Source organism: Nanorana parkeri, unplaced genomic scaffold (genome assembly GCF_000935625.1).
Source record: "Nanorana parkeri isolate BGI_ZX_2015 unplaced genomic scaffold, ASM93562v1 scaffold50, whole genome shotgun sequence".
Lineage (NCBI taxonomy): Eukaryota > Metazoa > Chordata > Amphibia > Anura > Dicroglossidae > Nanorana > Nanorana parkeri.
The window spans coordinates 2,489,485-2,508,609 of NW_017306318.1; the positions used below are offsets into that span (position 1 = coordinate 2,489,485).

The 19,125-nt window shown below is 45.6% G+C and overlaps 1 protein-coding gene across 2 annotated transcripts in view; it reads right to left on the reverse strand.

Annotated features, from left to right (window-relative positions):
- Nucleotides 1-4,917: 4,917 nt before the first annotated feature.
- DDX42 (DEAD-box helicase 42) overlaps nucleotides 4,918-19,125 on the reverse strand; it is a 26,659-nt gene continuing 12,451 nt past the window's right edge. For both annotated transcript variants that reach the window (XM_018574690.1, XM_018574683.1), the window contains exons 5-18: nucleotides 17,223-17,259; nucleotides 14,838-14,990; nucleotides 14,646-14,750; nucleotides 14,437-14,556; nucleotides 13,714-13,890; nucleotides 11,637-11,765; nucleotides 11,261-11,360; nucleotides 11,087-11,134; nucleotides 9,513-9,610; nucleotides 7,693-7,969; nucleotides 6,541-6,767; nucleotides 6,264-6,374; nucleotides 5,795-5,896; nucleotides 4,918-5,705 (exon numbers count right to left, since the gene is read on the reverse strand). In XM_018574690.1, the coding sequence (XP_018430192.1) occupies nucleotides 4,992-5,705; nucleotides 5,795-5,896; nucleotides 6,264-6,374; nucleotides 6,541-6,767; nucleotides 7,693-7,969; nucleotides 9,513-9,610; nucleotides 11,087-11,134; nucleotides 11,261-11,360; nucleotides 11,637-11,765; nucleotides 13,714-13,890; nucleotides 14,437-14,556; nucleotides 14,646-14,750; nucleotides 14,838-14,990; nucleotides 17,223-17,259 (2,398 nt within the window). In that variant the 3' untranslated portion in view covers nucleotides 4,918-4,991. The remainder of the gene's footprint in view (nucleotides 5,706-5,794; nucleotides 5,897-6,263; nucleotides 6,375-6,540; nucleotides 6,768-7,692; nucleotides 7,970-9,512; nucleotides 9,611-11,086; nucleotides 11,135-11,260; nucleotides 11,361-11,636; nucleotides 11,766-13,713; nucleotides 13,891-14,436; nucleotides 14,557-14,645; nucleotides 14,751-14,837; nucleotides 14,991-17,222; nucleotides 17,260-19,125) is intronic.

Consider the following 19,125-nt stretch of genomic DNA (forward strand, 5'->3'; position numbering starts at 1 on the left):
TGTGAAACATGATAATAAATGTAACAATAACAGGAAATGAACTTTGTTGATGTGATCGGTTTCATCTCCCTCGGAATGAATATTCAGCGGTAACGGTGGAGCTTGTGTTGCAGAAATAATATGTACAGAACAAAGTGTAATTGTCCCACTTCCGCTGGGTGTATGAGAAGAGACACCCGGTGTGTGAGCCCAGCGTGGGGCCACGTGGAAAGAGGAAGTGAGACTTGGAGGGGGTGAAGAGGAGGCGGATGTGGGGAAAGGTGCACAGAGAGATACAAGCTGATGGAGAAAGAGAGATCAAAGATAGCACCAAACATACACACACAGGGCCGGTGCACCCAGCACCCCGCTACATGTACACTTCATCACCCATGTGACTTCAGGAACGGGTCACTGCACTGAGCACACCATCAGGACTGGATTTACCGTGAACGTGGACCTGCCATCAGACATATACTTTATGTTAGCATGCATACATATAAGGGTCATGTGTAAGTATGACACTTCCAGATGTCTGTTCTTCCCACCTCTGACCACCAGGGCCGGGGCACTTTTCCTCCCCTTGGCCACCGGGGCACTTTTCCTCCCCTTGGCCACCGGGGCACTTTTCCTCCCCTTGGCCACCGGGGCACTTTTCCTCCCCTTGGCCACCGGGGCCGGGCACTTTGTTTTTTACAAACCGACACCAGAGCATTTTTCCTGCTCTTGGCCACCACTTCAGGGGCATTTCTTTCAACTCAGGAAGTGAAATCAGGTTGTCCTTCCCAACCCAGACAACTGATGCTGGGGCATTTCTCCCTCACACTGACCAAAATATTACAACTTCCCCTTTTACTGTCATGTTGATTGAGAACTACTCTGTTATAAATCACATGAAATCTTCAGCCCAGGGACAGGGTGTACCTAGGTCTGATGTCCATGAAGGTGACGTGGGTGGAGGTGGACTCACCTGTATTCCTATACCATCATCTGTACAGTAGGCGCATAATGTGTACTATGCATGTATGAATAACACCAAAAGTCATGACGTCTGGGTGACAGCACTGTTCTCCTTTGTCCTGCTTTTCATAAATGCCTCCTGAGGGTGTTCCAGTTCCGATGGAATCACTTGTTCTCCTTCTTATATGAGGGAACATTGAGGATTCATTTGCAAGCTTGAGGACAACTCTTGTGCCGTACAAAGAGATGAGATTCTATTTGGTGCCGAGCTTTATACCATTCTAACAACAACATTCTGAAGAAAATAAGAACTTGGCTTGTTTATGGCACATTTCTCTGTTGCTGTTGTCTTCCTAGAGAAAGGAAGGAACAGGCCAAGGAGCACTTCTGCAATCATGCCTGTGTTAGACTGAACATTTCCTTTTGTCCATTATTATTCTGCTGCATCGAATCTTCTATGTCTCCTAGATAGCAGAGACCATTGTCAGTAGAGCCTTTTAAATCTCTGCATGACTGGTGCTCAAGTTTTATGGAATAAGTCTTCTTGACTAGAAGACAGGATGGCTATTCGAGCTACAGATGCCCCACTGGAAAACCAGCATTGTTGAGTGTTTGGGCCTAGGCCTGATAGCAGAGCCCATTGTCATGCAGAGATTTCAAAGGGTCTACTGACTGGTGCTCGAGTTTTACAGAATAGGTCTTCTTGAATAGAAGACAGGACGGCTACTTGGGATACAGATAGCACCATAGCCACCAATGGATAACCAAGAACCTCCCGTATTTGGTTATGCTGAGCTTGGCCAATTTCCAAGCCCCTCTTGCCATATTCCTTCTTGCTACTTCCTCTACCCCAGGAACTTAAAAGAGCTCTAACTGATCACTCAAATCCCTGTATACCGTGAAAGACAAAATGGACTATTCAGAGACTAGTGCAGCTCACCAGAGAGCATTACAAAGCAATGGACAGCTTTGGCTGGTTCGCTGTGAAGCTATCACACAGGTGTGACAAGAAGCGCAGGAATGGAGGCACTAGAACCACCAGCATAGAAAAGATATATTGGGAAAAGGAATTGATTAAAAAGAAAAAAACTAAAATATGGAAAAAACTGCAATTAAAAAACCTCAAACTATGCCAAAAAAACCCACAAACTAACATTGAAAAATTACCTTGCAGTAGTAGAGTCCTTCGTGTCCTTTTCAGCCTGACATCTGCACCCTGGCCAAGATAAAAGTGTACGTCCCCTTCAGCCTGAGATCTGCACCCTGGCCAAGATAAAAGTGTACGTCCCATTCAGCCTGAGATCTGCACCCTGGCCAAGAATTTCAGCTGTTTGTATTACAGTGTACTCATTTGGGAAATTCCTTTTACCTCCTGTCATGTTTTACAGTTTTAAATTAAGAAGCAAAAATGTAAATCTGCCCAACTACGTCCTAGACCACAATGGCTTGGAGTCGGTTCTCTTCTAAGCTTGTAGGTCCTAAAATGGAGGGTTTCACGTTTCTTATTTTAACAAGATACAATTATTTAAAGTAGGGATGTCCCCATACCACTTTTTCAGGACTGCCCCTGATATCGGCAAGTACTTCCCCTCATGTACTTGCCGATACCAATTACAGATACTTTTTCTTAAAGGGACAGGTGACTTTAAATGATCCATAGTACAACTACATGTTATGTACTATGGATCATGATTTAACCTATTCATGTCAGCAGGGGAGAATTGTAACTCTATTGGTGTAATGTAGTGGAGGGTGTGAGCTGTATATATGTACTACATGTACATTACCCACATCCAGTACACTATAGCAATAGATTTACAGCTAGACCTGTCCCAGCTTCCCTCACTCACAGTTTCCCTCCGATCCATGTTGCCTCACGCGGTGCCTCTTGTAGTCGGCGCTGGGCAGGATTGCTGCATCGCGTCTCGGTGCTCAGCTTGTGGGAGGCGCTCACAATTCTGCCCTGCTAACATGAATAGGTTAAATCATGATCCATAGTACATAACATGTAGTTGTACTATGGATCATTTAACCTATTCATGTCAGCAGGGGAGAATTGTAACTCTATTGCTGCAGTGTACTCTATATGTAGTACATAGTACATGTATGTTACACACGTCCAGTACACTGCAGTCTGCAGCAAAAGAGTTACAATTCTCCGCTGCTAACATGAATAGGTTAAATGATCCATAGTACATAACATGTAGTTGTACTACGGATCATTTACCCCATTCATGTAAGCAGAGGATAATTGTAAATCTATTTCTGCAATGTATTCTATATGTACTGTATATGTGCTACATATAGAATGCACTGCAGGAGTAAATATACAATTCTGACCTGCTAACATGAATGGGTTAAATGTTCCATGGTACAACTACATCTTATGTACATATTAATGTACTATGGATCATTTAACCCCTATGATAGATAGTTTTTTGTGTGAACAAGAACAAAGCCCAGGCCCCGTCTTACTCACTGTTGCCTCGATCGCGGTGCCTCACACGTGAGGACATCGTCGGCGCTGAGCTGGAGAGGAGCATCACGTCACTGTTGCAACGGTGGGCGGCACTCCAGGTGGGGTCCCAATTTAGGTGGCCGGCAACTGCCTGGAGCGCCGCCCACCGGAGCAGCAGTGACGCGACGCTCGGCGGCAAGTTAAAAAAAAAACATAGCGCAAGCTTCGGCACTTTGTATCGGGGCATTTTGACAAGTACTTGTCAAAATGCCCTGTATCAGTCCTGATACCGATGCTAGTACCAGCATCAGGACAACCCTAATTTAAAGCCTAAATAGAACTAACATCTAATTCATGGAAGTTGTAATTCCACAAGACCTGGAGGGCTGGAGTTGCCCACTCCTGACTTAGGGGGACATCACCACAACACTAAGCAATGAGACAGAGTGGCACTGACAACATGACCTCAGTGCCGCTCTCTGCATCATTAAGGACTGTGCACGAAGAAGAGGACATATAACCTCACAAGGCCAGCCTGAAGACTAAGAAAAAGTAGAAATGGGAACAAAAAAGTTAAAACACTGGAGGGGGGTGGAGTTGAGCTTTATTATAAGGTGCCCCCTTGGCACTAGTGTCATATGGCATAGAAAATAAAAGCACAGATCTTTGTCTAGTCGTCTCCTTACTGACTGCTCTAGTCCAAGCCAAAACAGAGGTGAGAAAGTGGTAGAAGTCACTCCTCTGACAAATTCAGCTGTGTAAGTTAAGCTTTAGCTAGTGAGCTCTGTAAACAATATACCTCAATTGTGTTGAGACAAAAGTAAAAACAACCCTGTCTCACCTGGTGAACTGTATACATTTGAAGAACTGAACCAAATTGGTGTGTCTGACCATGACATTTCTCAGGCCGACTTGGCACGGGAGGGTCTGCCTTCATTATTACCATCTGATCAGTCTTAGGCACGGGAGGGTCTGCCTTCATTATTACCATCTGATCAGTCTTAGGCACGGGAGGGTCTGCATTCATTATTACCATCTGATCAGTCTTAGGCACGGGAGGGTCTGCATTCATTATTACCATCTGATCAGTCTTAGGCACGGGAGGGTCTGTCTTCATTATTACCACCATCTGATCAGTCGTAGTCAAGTTATAAGTAAAAAAACAGAGACCAATGTAAACAAAAACTCATTCTTTTAATCACGGTTTGTGAAATGGGAACAACTTGATACACAAAGACAACAACAAAAACACACGGAATAATAAAATCAGAAAACTGGGCTCCGTATAGGGACGTATCCTAAACACACACAGATTGGAGATGATGGGGTTCTGTTGTCCTGCGTAGGTCGCACTGAGCGAGGGATACAACGTGGGAGTACTGCTCTATACAGTAGTGTACGGACACGGGAAATACTCTGAAGATTGTGTTGTGGTAAAGCCTCTTACCAAGCAATAACTACACGCTGCATTTCAATTCCATGACAGGATATAAACCAGACCAACCTTCGGTCTTAGATTTCACCGACGTCCCCCGGAAACAATCTGCGTTTCTGACAGATTCTGTATCCATTCTTCTCCTTTGTTTTTGGGAAGTTAACTGTCCCATCTGCTCTTTTTCCGCTTTGGAGGATCTGGAACGGCAAAAGTTTCACTTTTCGATTCTTTTCGGCTTTCGCCATCATCCCGCGATTCCCTGCGGTTCTCAACGTCTCGGGGGCTCTCTTTTCTGCCTTCATGGAGACTATCCCTTCGACTGTCTCCGCGGCTGTCTCTCCGGCTGTCGTCCCTTTCGCGAGAGCTGTCCCTCGGTCCTTCGCTATCTCGCGAGCTCTCCCTTCGACCCTCACTATCCCTTCGGCCTTCTCCGTTACGACTGTCCCCGTGTCTGCTACTGCTGGAATGCCGGTGTCCTTCTCCATGGCGGTGCCCTTCTCTGTCGCGATGTCCGTCCCCGTGTCTGCCTTTTCCTTCGGTGTACTTCTCTCTTTCTCGGCTTCCGCTGCGCTCTCTGCCGCCACTGCTGCTGTCTTTGGCACTAAATTGGCTGGGGGAGGGGAAACTGGGAGCACTCACAGGGGCATAAGTACTGGCAATACTGCTTAGTGTTCCACTGCTGGTAAAGCCTGGAATGGATCTAGGAGGAGGAGGAGGTGGAACCAAATCTTCTGCATGTAGTGAACTTTGTGATGGGGTGCTGGGTACGGAGCTTAAACTACCAGCGCTTGTCCAAGCACCAGAATTGATTGTGGATGTCCCGGTTTTCTGGGTGTTCAGACTGGCAGCGACAAAGTGATTTTTGTACTGAGACTAGAAATAAGATTGGAAGAGCACAAATGATTGACTCCGAAAATGTTTTACAAAAGTTTACAACCAAGTGTAATCATTCCATCGCTCACCTGAAATGCAGCCTTCATGGCGGACAGTCTGTCTCCCATTGCTCCACCCGTGGGCTTGAAGGCTTCATAGTTGCTCATCACATTCCCAGTCACGTTGCGTTCCTACAAGAGGATGGAGAAACTTACTACAAGGATCAGGCCAATCAATCTAGCCCGTGGCCTGCAGCAGCACCCTTGGGACCTCAGTAAACAAGGAGGATGGAGAAACTTACTACAAGGATCAGGCCAATCACTCTAGCCAATGGTCTGCAGCAGAACCCTTGGGACCTCAGTAAACGAGGATGGAGAAACTTACTACAAGGATCAGGCCAATCAATCTAGCCCGTGGCCTGCAGCAGAACCCTTGGGACCCCAGAAGAGGGGAGGGAATACATGACTTTTAGAAGTTTGACCGGCCCACTGGTGGTCACGTGTTTTTATCTCCTTTGACTAATCGGTGGGAAAAGTGTGAAGATGAATTGTTGCTTACCGTATTTTCTGATCCAAGTCCCGGGCGCTCTCTATAGCCCAGGCCGCCTCCGCCTATGTTCAGCTTCTTGCCTTTTCCAGCCTTAAAGCGGGACTTGCGAAACCAAGCATTCTGTGCATGGAAAGAAAAGGACAAATGATCCAAATATTGGAGGAAAATATTGGAGATGCTCAGGAATCCTCAAATTTTGGCCATACAGTGCATCTGCTCTTATTTCTAGGCGAGGAATATTTCGATGGTTTGAACAGATGCCCCTGATACATGGCCACTGAGTTACCTGCATAGCCAGTTCCAGAAGGTCCTTCGATACATATTGGTTGGCTCCTTCCAGATTCCTCACCAAATCCCCTGCAAAATTGCTGTCTTTTGGTGTCAACAGAGTATAAGCCACACCCTTCTCTCCCGCTCTCCCTGTGCGACCAATACGGTGAGTGTGTGTGTCAATATCTCGTGCCACGTCATAGTTGATAACGGTCTTGATTGATGGAATGTCCAGGCCTCGGGCTAACAGGAAAAGAAGGCATTGTAGGAAGGGAAAAAAACCTTTGACGTTTGACAATCTGGTATTTACTGTAACAGGTGTCTGTTCTGTCACACTCATAGGAGGCTAGGCTATGGTTAAGAGTAGGGATAGCCTGAGCAGGTTAGGTTTCACAAAAGGTTTAGGTGAGAGGTCACAAGGGGTTAGTCTCCGAGTTAGCTGTAATAGGTTAAATCAAGCCAGCAGTCACTGTCAACTTACAAGGTAAAGGGGGCTTCAACTGCAGCTCCTGATATCAACAAACGGCAGCACATAATGTTCAGTATGGGCAACGCTACAGAAGGCAGTCTGTGGACATACTACTAGAAATGGTCAGAGATGAGGGATATACTAAAAAAATGAGTTTGGAGACCCGCTACAGGACACATACCGGGGAGATGCTATCCAGCAAACCTCTTACTTTGAGTGGATCCTTAGTCTGGGGTCCAGTGTGGGGAGCTGTGCTGTGTGGAGCTCCATCCATATGTGCATTGCTTGTACAGCTCCCTTGCACTCCCTGTAGGAGGTGCCGGGAGCCAGAATGTGACATCACTCTGATCCAGGCACCTCTACACGGCATGCAAGGGAGCTGTAAGCAATGCACGTATGCTGCTAGCTCCCTCGCAGCCATACCCTCAGCCCACCCCACCTCAGGCTGACATATACGGCACGGGCAGCATATTTTGAATGGCTGCTCGGCACAAGAACTGACAGTGCTGCGCTATAGGGAGGCTGAGTAGCCTCTCACCTAGCACGACGACCCACAAGTTGAGAACCACGGTTTTAGGCTATACACAGACTTTAACACTGAGCTATGCAGGAAATATACAAGTATGTCAAGCATGAACTGCAGCCTTGTTTAGCAGTCTACCATTCTTCAGTCTATTAAACAATCCTTGAGGTCCTCACCAGCAACATCTGTGGCTACCAGAATGGGGACGGCCTTCTTCTTGAAGTCTGTGATGACTTTGTTCCTCTCACTCTGGTCCATATCTCCGTGAAGAAGGCCCAGAGAATGGTCCTCTAAGCGTAGGTTACTGGCCAGCTCATCAGCATTGGCCTTCTTGGTGACGAAAATAACAACGCTGCCTGTAGATGTGAACTCTACCAGTCTGCGGGTCATCCAGCTCCACTTCTCTGGGCCAGATGGGAAAATCTCAACCACCTGGGTGATGTCTTCATTGGCCTGAAGTGAAAAAACCAAATAGTTATATTTAGAGGTGCACAGAAATTGAATTTTCAGACCAAACCAACAAAAATTCCCATCCTTTATTCATTCATCCTAAATTTTGATTTTATTTTTATTAATTTTTTTACTTTACTGTCGGGGGCTCTGGGGAAATATCCGGAGTCTAAACTGACCCCTGATATTTCCCTTTTAAAAAAGAAAAAAAAAGAGATGGGAGGACACAGAACCCTACATCTCTTCTTCTGCAGCCCATTATGAATGAATGGGAATCCTCTATACCAAGTGCTCCTGTCCATTTATAAACTGTGGCGATAGCATGAGTTACTATGTCCACAATCATCAATGAACAGGAAGTGATGTAGAGCACTTCCTGTTCATTCATAACTGGGGACACAGTAAGCATACTTTTCTCACAGCTATTTACAAACCCTTAGTGTACACTTAGATGAGTGCTTGTAAGCCGCTCTCCATCCTGACTCCCCAGCCTGTCACAGGAGGCCGAGCGGGCAGTGTGGGAGGAGAGCTCGGCCACCTGACAGCTGACTCCTTCCCCCACACCGCTCGGCATCCTGACTCTCCGTCTGTCACAGTTGCCTAGCGGGGCGGTGCAAGAGGACAGCTGTCCCCGCCCCGCTTAGCCTCCAAAAACCTTCTCTCCTCCCCGCTGAAAGCCGGTCTCTGTCCCCTCGGATTTTGCCCAAAGTACCATTCTTGGCCAAAATTTCAGTGCATCCCTTGTTACATTGTAATCTGTTTATGAAAGCGTCCAAAAAATGAAAAAAAAAGAAGGGCCGTTTCTGTACATTTCCCAGAGCAAACAAATTCTGCCAGTAAGGGACGGAGGGGCAAAGATTTTCTTTGGTCACTGGATTTACACCAGAGTACATGTCTGGGCAAAGTTCTAGCTGACTTCAGGCACACTTCACAATTGCCCTGCCTACCAACTTCAATTAAAAGTAATATAGCCAAAACTTTTTTTGGCTATAGTTCTCTTTTGGATCATACAAGTGCATTTGCCAATGCCCCAAAGTCAGCATATGGCAGGCTACTGCCCACTAAATGCTGACAGCACAGAGCTGTGCTGTAGCCGGGAAAGATGTCCGACAGCTGGCTCTGCATCTCTAGAGCTAGAGCCAGCTGTGTCTGTCCCCTGCCCTCTTTGTTCCTCCAATGAGCGAATCTTATATATCGGTGGTCACCTCTCCCCTCTTTTACATATGGCTGGTGTAAAGAAGTTGGTCTGAAGGTACAGAATGGTGTCACAGTGATGTTCTGCGGTGCTGAATGTCAGCTGAGTCCGTCCTAGCCAACCCACCCTTTGACCATGGAAACAAGTGATGGTAATGAGGGAAGACGAGGCTATATCAGGCCCTAAATATCACCCAAACACACCAGTCTTGATCAATGGAAGGAGGAAGAGCCTTACCCTCCTCCACTAATCTATGGGGAACAACTACATTCTGCATGCTTGTGGACAAACACCTTGCTGGTCATTTATATCAAACCTCTTTTACTAAAGTCACATAGGGAATGAGCTCACCTCTCCGATATCTCCCTGAACTATGCGGATGGGATCGATCAGAATATCTCTGGCTAATCTTTCAATCTTTTTCCGGAATGTGGCACTGAACAGGAGAGCTGAGACAAGGAAATGACAACAGAACAGATCAGCTGTAAGGATAACAGACAGAAAAGCACAAACCTCTTCAAAATCTGCCTGCCCAATACTCTGTGGTGGCAGACCCTATGGCCAGAGGCTGGTATATCTCACTGGAGTTCAGATTTTAAGCTAAAGTTTTATATGTTGCAGCCCATTAGTCCTTAGCTATAGTGGGTGCATTAGTTTAAGTACATATTCGGCAAGTACAATACATACCTTCTATTCCTTGTCTATTGAGGGACACAGGGAATGTTTCACCTTTAGCATATGCCGCCACCTGCAGGAGGATTGAACACTGGCAAACAAAAAAACTGTAGTCCAGCCCAGAACAACACTTGTCTCTAAATCCAGCAACTGAACAAGTGTGTCTCCAGTTATCTTTTGACAACTACAAACTACCTTCCCTCTATGTAATGGAGGTGATTAAAAGGAGGTAAAATTTGTAGTTCAAACCAGGTGAGCAGCCCAGGGTGACAATGCTGCTCTTCTACAGATACAGTACAGTGAGTGAGCGCTGTCACCCTAGTACAGAAAATGTGCTCAACTGGAAGGATCACTAGGTGAAAATAAAAAGGGGAAAAAAAAACCAAACCTAAAAACGAATGCAGCCACAACATCTTTAGACATAAACATATTTAGATATGTTTAAAGGAGAACTATGAGGTGAGTAATTTCCACTCATCCTCATAGTTAGAGCCGACGTGTGACATTGAAACTTTCACATGTCGGCTCTATTGATCAGGAAGTGAGCGAACACATACCGTCGCTCGCTCACTTCCCGATCATCTCCCTGCTGAGAGTGGTGACCGCCAGTCCTCTCTGATCCTCCAGCACTGACTGGAGGAACAGACAAGGGAGGGGGCGGGCACAGCTGGCTCTGCCTCTAAATAGGCAGAACACGCTGTCAATCAGCCAGCTGGGTGGATCTCGACAGTATTGTCGGGATCTGTCCCGGCTGCGGCACTCTCAGTATATCGTATATATACACTGACCATTGGGTGACGGGAGGACGCTAGTATATGTCCTCCCATGACCCTTTTCAACTTTCTGGCTGACTGAGGCACTGGTGATGCAGCCCTGGCCCCTCATGCATCCTGATGCACCCCGGTAAGGTTACATCACCTGTGTCTTCCTAGAAAATCTCATCTGTAAACTCCAAAATCCTGCAACATCTCAGGGGAAAGGCATTGCTTCCCCCTCAGATGATATGATGGTCACATGTTGCAGGAGGGAGAACAAGTTCAAGCTCATAGAATCATCTGCCCTTAGTCAAAATGGCCACCGTGACAAATGGGGAAGAAAAGGTATGTAAACAATAAAAAGTCTACAGGTAACCAAGTAGCCGTTTGTAGATTGTCATCATTAAACGCTTCTAAAGATGTCTTTGTTGTCATTTTTAGGATAAAGTTGTATTTCTTCTTCAAGTCACTCACGGCTGGTCACATGGTACTTACTTTGTCTGTCTGGTCTTACATGGTTGGCGATGGATCGGACCTGGTATTCTAAAAGAAAAGATGCAGGTTTTATAACAGGTTAACCCTTCCGTACTCTATCCAAAAGGCATAAAATAGACATGCTTTAATCAGCTAGAAAAAGAAAATGCAGTTCCTATAGACTAGTAGCCTTACCAAAGCCCATGTCAAACATCCGATCTGCCTCATCAAACACAAGGTAAGTGACACGCTGCAGGTTGGTGGCTTTTTTCTTCACATGGTCAATAAGACGACCCTAAGGAGAAGACAGATCTACTAACTGATGTGGAAGAAAGAACTGGGGTTACTATAGCAACAAAGCTGTCATAGGTTATACAGTTTGATAAGGCATCACAAAGTTTCAGGGTCAATTTTTATTAAACCTCCCTTATTACCACAGCACTTGTTCTCACAGATATCATGCATACAAATACTCGGATGGTATGTGATTGTTTTCACAGCAGCACTAAGCCTGTACCGTCAATGATCATGCAGCTTCTGCTTTCTAACAGTAATCCGTGCCGGGACTTACCGGAGTGCAGACCACAATCTCTGCACCTTCCTGCAGAGCCTTAGCCTGTTCCCACATGCTGCCACCTCCATACACAGCCACAGAGCGCAGGTTGTAGGCCTTTCCAAACCGTTTACATTCACTGTGGATCTGAAAGAGACAAATAAAAAAAAAAAAAATCACATATCAGGACTAGGGATTAGGGCTGCAACAACTAAATCGACTATAATCGATTGAAAGAGTTGTCAACTTTTTCAATCATCGATTAATCGGCTTCTGGTTAGTTGGTCCTGTTTACGGCTCCACACACGCTGCGCGCCGCACCTCCTCCCACCTCACGCTCGCTGCTGCTAGCCGCATCCACACGCCGCACCTCCTCCCCGCCTCACGCTCACTGCCCTCCCACATCCACGATCGGCACAGGGACGCGGGGAGAAGAAGTAAGAAGGAGCAGGTGTGGGGGGATGACAGCCGCCGATAGACAGGCCCGATCTCAGAAGCAAGTTGCTATATTGCTGGCATTTGTTGTATTCCTATATAGCTGGTGGTATTCTGCATTTCGCTGTATAATATATTATTGCTGGGATTTGTTGTACTTCTCTGTAGCTGGTGGTATTCTGTATTGTGCTGTATAATGTACTATTGCTGGGATTTGTAGTCCTCTATAGCCGGTGCCATTCTGCATTCATTGCTATATAATTTTACACTTTTAATTTCACTATATTGCACACCACTTTTTTTTTCTATTTTCTATTTTACTTCCACCTCTGCAAGCTTGCTCCTGTGATGGACTGCAATCTCAATACAAACCAGTAGCCCCATCACTGGAGCCATTTTTAAAAATGCATTTTATTTTTTAACCGATTAATCGGCTAACTAATCGATTTTGAAAATAATTGTCAGCTGCAGCTCTACTAGGGATGCACCGATACTAGTAGGTGCCGATACCGAGTATTTGGGCGAGTGCTCATACTCGTCCAAATGCTCCGATACCGGAACTGCCAGTCAGAGGGAGATCTCCGTCTGACCGGCAGTGCCAAGGGAGTGTGAAGCCGGCTTCCCTTCCAATCATGAAGCCGAGAGGTGGGTTATGACCTGCCTCTGATTGGCTAGGAAGCCAGCTTCACTTGTTGGTAGGCAGCCTGGCTTCCTAACCAATCAGGAAGCCGGACGGCACCTCATGACTTGCGGCCCGGCTTCCTGATTAGTCAGAAAGCCAGGCAGCCTCGGTGAGTGAAGCCAGTGTTCTTTCGCTAGAAGACCGGCTTCACAGGCAATCAGGAAGCCAGGCGACGGGTCATTATCCACCGCCCGACTTCCTGATAATCTGGGCACACGGAAACGGTACTCAATATCAGCGAGTACCAAAAAAACACAACATATTGGTACTTGTTCTGTATACAGAAACAATTGTATTACCGTATATACTCGAGTATAAGCCGAGTTTTTCAGCCCATTTTTTGTGCTGAAAAATGCCCCCCCTCGGCTTATACTCGAGTCAGCGTCTCGAGCAATGAAGCATACCTAATCAGGACCATTGATCCTCTGCTAATCTGTTCTTCTCTTGGAACTAAGCCACATCCTGACATTTGTCAACGTCAAAGACCCTAAGCCTACTGACTGCTGAATTACAGGAGAGGGGCTCAGCATAGGAAAGCCCTATGCTGAGCTTGAAGAAAGGACTCTGAATACAGCCTGGGTCTAAGATCCAAGGGGTTCCATGGGGACATAGGCATTGATTTCAAGACTTAACACAGGAGGCAATTCAACACTGCATTTGACAGGCCATGCAGTCAATAGTCAGGATACATGATGGACCGGCGCAGGTTCACTTTAAATAAAAAATTTCACTAGCCAGGTTACATGATAGACCCAGGAGATCCAGTTAAGCTCTTCGATGGATCTAAAAAAATGAATATTTACTAATAGAATAAATAAAGTGGTTTGACCTTTAAGGAGGCAGACATTGCCTGTGGGTTTGGGAAATTGGCAAAAATGTCCATCCAAGAGGCAATGTTGTCTACACAAAGGAATAAGAAGAGACCCCATTGTTAGACAAATGGTACACCAAATAAGAATCCTACTACATCCGCAGTACCTGCTGGCACAACTCGCGGGTGGGACACACAATGACTGCGATGGGACCGTCCCCTGTCTGTAGCTCCTTCTGGTCCATAATGTGTACCAACATCGGCCAGATGAAAGCAGCTGTCTTACCACTCCCAGTTTTGGCAATGCCAATCAGGTCGCGTCCGCTAAGTGCCACTGGAACACCCTGCAGAAATAAAAAGAAAAAAAAAAACGTACATAAGGCCGCGGCTCTAGTGCCAAAGGACTGTAGAGTACAAATGGGAGAGGTGACCACCTATCAGCCGTGCCATTTCAGTTTAGCTGCAGTAACGTCATAGTATTCTACAGAACAGGCTACATTTCTAAGAACACCACTTTAAGCATATCTGAACCCAAAAACAAAAATGTCATATACAGCAGCGTACCACTCCTTAGATGTAGCGGCTGCATTCATTTTTATTTTCCAAGCTAAGAGCATTTTCAGCAAGGACAGGAGAAGAGTCTATGCAAGTTTTGCCTAGATTACCACTTCCTATGGTATACAGCGTTCTATGTACAAGTTTAACACCAATCTACCAGTTACCAAACCTAGCCGTAGACTGAATGGAGGAACAATTAGGTCACTTTTGTGCTGCGTGCTAGTTTACTATTTCTTTTACCATTTTTGGATTTCAGAACCTCAATAAAATCATAATAATCTCATACTCTCAATAAAAGAAACATTTTAAAGAAAAGGTTTTGCTGAGCTCACATGGCACTGGATGGGTGTTGGCTTCGTGTATTCAGACTTCCTAATCTGGTGCATGAGCTGTTCATCAAATCCAAAGTGAGCAAAGCTGCTGGCTGGACGTGGTGGAGCAGCTCCAGAGACCTGCGTTTACCAAGAAGAAATGTTTAAACCAACAAACTTACGGTTTTCATTTAAAAAAACAAAACAGTCTCCACATCTTTTGTTCTCACCCGCAAGTTCAGCTTGTGCCTCAGCTCTACAACCTGCTGGGGAGTCAGGGCTGTGATCTCCTCGTGTTCTTCATAAAAGTTCTTCTCGAAAGGTGGATACTCTATCTGCATAGAAAAAGCCGACATCCACAGGTCAACAACTCTGAGGAATGGCCTCTAGACAGGAAGCAGCATGGGACATTGTGCCCTTACCTCGGAATGATCCATAATTGGAAGGGGGTCAATAATACGCTTAGTTGTGCTGGCCATGGGGTTGCCATCACTATCATACTCAAGGTTGTCCTCCTCTTCCTCGGGGATAAGCCCAGCAGTTGGGTTCTCAGCCATAAACCGGAAGTAAGCTTCCTGCAGGTTAAAGGAAATAAGGATGATTAAAATGGGGGAGTGGATATTCGCTCTCATCCACCCCCCTTCCTCAAGCAATAGCCAACAGATGTCAGAGTCCGTACAGCAGTAAAATCATGAGAGGTTCTAACACTTTCCCGCTCTTTACAAAAGTTTAAAAAGAAAGTTTGGCTGGGGATAAACTTTAATGAAGCGTCCGTGGTCAGAGAAATGGAAACTTAGCCCCTCCTATATCGATCAGCAGGGGTACCGCCAATACCCTCTAAGGCTGGCCATACACGGATCTTTTTTTTCCTTCAACCCGCAGGCTGAACGAAAAAAAGTTGACCCGATTCCTCCATCAACACTAACAGCGTGTCGATCGAGGAATCTCGCTGTATACATTGTATTTTACAGGTGCCGCCAGCACCTGTCAGGATACCCGACCAGAGCGGGCAGCTCATTGGCTGCCACCTCGGATTGATCGAAGATTGTCCGGCCGGCTCCTTCCATCAGCTGATCGAGGGATGCCGATCGAAAGGGTGCCAACAGCGGCACACACTGTGCGAATTACAGCCGTTTTCTTCACAATAGCAAATATCAGCTTTTTTTTAATATTTTTGAATTGGAGCCGACAAGAATATCTCTGAGGATATCAGAGACGCTTCCCCCCAGCCACCCATGCAAACCCTCTTTTTCAATAGCTTCCAGACGCTGCCCACAATAGAAACTTCTAGGTCACAAGATAGTTTAGTAGATTTTAGATTGTAAGCCCTCACGGGCAGGGCCCTCCTTACCATCGTGTCTTAAATTGTATTGTGACTGTAATGTCTTCCTTATATTGTTAAGCGCTGTGCAAACTATTGGCGCTATATAAATCCTGTATAATAATAATAATACATGCACCTCTCCTCTGTGATTCATTCTGCTGCGTAACCTGGTCTCCCTGCTATATGAATGTACTTCACAAGATCTGCTGTGAGCCTCCACAAAGCTAGTCCCACCATCTGCTAATGGCATTTTTAACATATTCACAAAGGGAGATTATAAAAGATTTGAATGGAAGCCACTCTAAATGCTTACAGAACAAATCCTGGGATTTGTTTCCTTTAACTCTTCACTGCTTCCCCCACTATGGCAGTGCAGTCAAAGAATGAAGACCTTGTGGCCACAGCTTTGTGCTGCAGACCCTTTGGTGCATCACTAAAATGATGTGAAATAGTTTTTGGGTTAAACTTTCACCAGCACGCCTTGGTATATAGTGATAGTCTTGTTCTTTATCCATATAAACAAACAGGCATGCACCAATACACTACAGTACCCTGAATGAACTGTGGGCAAGGCTTTAAAAAGGTATGCCTACAGGAGTTCTACACTGAGCTAATAATTACAGCACCATGAAACGTTGACTCCAACGTGCAATATTTCTGACAGAACGCAGCCGGGAAAACATTTGGGCGATGTCGATGCTGCCTTAATACCACACACTGATCATACTTGTGCCAGATTTTGGAGCCTACAGTTCCTGTACCCATCGCACTCAGAGCCGCTGCTCCAAAAATGGAAGGTGGGTGCAGCAGGTGGCTTCCGACAAAATATAAGGAAAGGATGGACACCGGCACTCCAAAGCAAGTTCAGTACGTGTTTATTAACGTACTAGTTGCAAGTAGAACACTTTAAACAACGTTTCAGGGTCTCACAGGATCCTCTTCATCAGGCAAACACGTGATTAACTTCTTTGCCTGATGAAGGGGATCCTGCGAGACCCCGAAAAGCTGTTGTGTTCTACTTGCAACTAGTACGTTAATAAACACGTACTGAACTTGCTTTGGAGTGCCGGTGTCCATCCTTTCCTTAGAATCTGGAGCCTGGCACAAGCAATCAAACAGAATCACATAAGCCACGTAGAGACCATATTGTTATGAATTAGTCAATATGGCTCCCAACTAATCCATACACATGCAATGAGAGAAGTAGTAAGGTACAAGTCACTGGGCTGCACTACTAATCAGTTCGTTTAGGATGCATATGTAGTGACCAAATATGGCTGCTGCCTTGTATGTACACAAAGGAAAACGAATAACAGAAACTAGGAACTCAAAAATAGTATTCTTGTTGTTTCCATCAAGTTGATCACATTTATATGTTGATCTGAGTACTCACAAGTATATCACTAACACAGACAAGCTGTGCATCTCTCTCTGTGTTGCCATCACAGATCAAATATCTACTTTGGATAAAAGAAAAACTTACCTGGTCATCTTCTTCCTCAATGTCGTCCCGGATACCCCTGCAAGAAACAAGAGGAAAAACAAACTTCCCTGCACTCAGTCCACATACTCAGTCTTGAAACAACCTACGTGTTTAGTGTAGTGTCTGTATAGTAGTAATATAAGAGTATGGCAGAAGTGTGTGCACCAGGGGGAGATCCTGACAAGTCCAAGCAAGAACCGTACATGCAGCAGGGGCAGGGCTGTCTGCAGAACTACAAGTACCAGAATGGTATGCATGCTTGCATTTGCAGCTCACAGGAAAGCTACAGACCACCTATCTGAGGTGTATCCCTTTCCTGCGTTCATAGTACATGTGCCAAGCACAGAAAACAGTTATGTACATGCATGCTTGGATGTGGTAGCCTGAGCTGAATATGGTGCCATGGATTTGCAGTGATAGAAAGACACACAAAAAAAATGTAGTGTGTACAGCATGTGTGCTTCCATTCTCAGCAACCAGAGAATAACCGATTGGCCAGAATAATCGAAACTGATATTTCAGGTTTGAGTAGATCCTGACAGCTCGATTCATTCATCAGTGTTAAAGGGAATTTGTCCCCATTCCCAGCTCTGCCCAACTGCTCCCTGTTATTTTATAGCTGGGGGGTCCTAAACTAGACACTCACAGTTATCAGTGTTTGCCGTTCTTTAACAACAATGAGAGCCATGCTTTATGTAGACTCAGCCACATCCTCATGCCTGGGCGCTTCAAGTGGCCCTTTTGATTTCATGATTCAGACTTGCTCCTCAGCTATGCTCCAACCTGCTGATGTACAGTGGCCACGCATAAGGCTTTATTTTTTTTTCTGACTCTTAAGTCATGTGGGTCTCCCTAAAAAGTAAATTCCCCAGGACCACTACACTTCTTAGACAACACTAGGATTATGTGGCGGTGTAGTAGTCAACAGTTCTCTGTGGAGGTATTTAAAGTTTTTACTTTAGTTTGCGTTAAATTGGAGTTGCGCGGCACAGTACTAGACCTTTGAAAAAAAATTTAGTGGGTGCTCCAAGTGATTGCTATGGATGGTGCCATGCCAGAAGCAGATCAGATCAGAAGGCCCTAAGCCACCAGCCTTCAAATACATTATTACATATTTATTGTGAAGACTTCGCAGCAAAGTCAAAAGACACCGATCTGTTGGGGCCTCACAGGGGCGACAGTGTCACTTTGAGGAAGGGGCACGGCTTTATTTTTTAGGAAGAGCAATGTAACTTCACTGATTGGCATTTTCTTGTAGTCCACATTTCAAACAGAAATGAGACAGCAAGAACAGGAACTCTTGCATGAAGTGCTCAGTGTTCAAGTAGGCAGCATATAACTGGGCTCCCAAAACTAAAGTTGTAATGATCTGTTTGAATGGATCTTAACATTTAGACTAAGGGCCCAGTCATACCATATCCAGTGCATTCCGCACCCAGAACGCACTGGATTGCATAGGTCAAGCAGGGCAGCGTCCTAGGGTGGGAGGGGGCGTGTCAGTGCCATTCAGCGCAGACACCCCCACTTCGGCAGTGCAATCGCTTGCACCAGAATGCGAGGTACAGGAATGCCCTTTATTCCAGTGCAATCGGAAAAAAATAGTGCATGCAGCATTTTTTCCTGATCGCACTGCCCCAGACTGGAGGGCATTCCTGTACCTTCCGTTCCGATGCAGGCGTTCGCCCTATGGGCGAGTCTGTGGTGCCAATGACATGAATGGCACACCCCTTCATGCTGACCAGCTTGATCAATGCGATCCAGTGCGTTCCGGGCTCAAACCGCACCGGAAGGCACTGGATATGGTGTGACTGGGTCCTGAACCAGAGAGAAAACACGACATATACACATACATATATACATATACATATACACATATATATATATATATATTTATATATTTTAT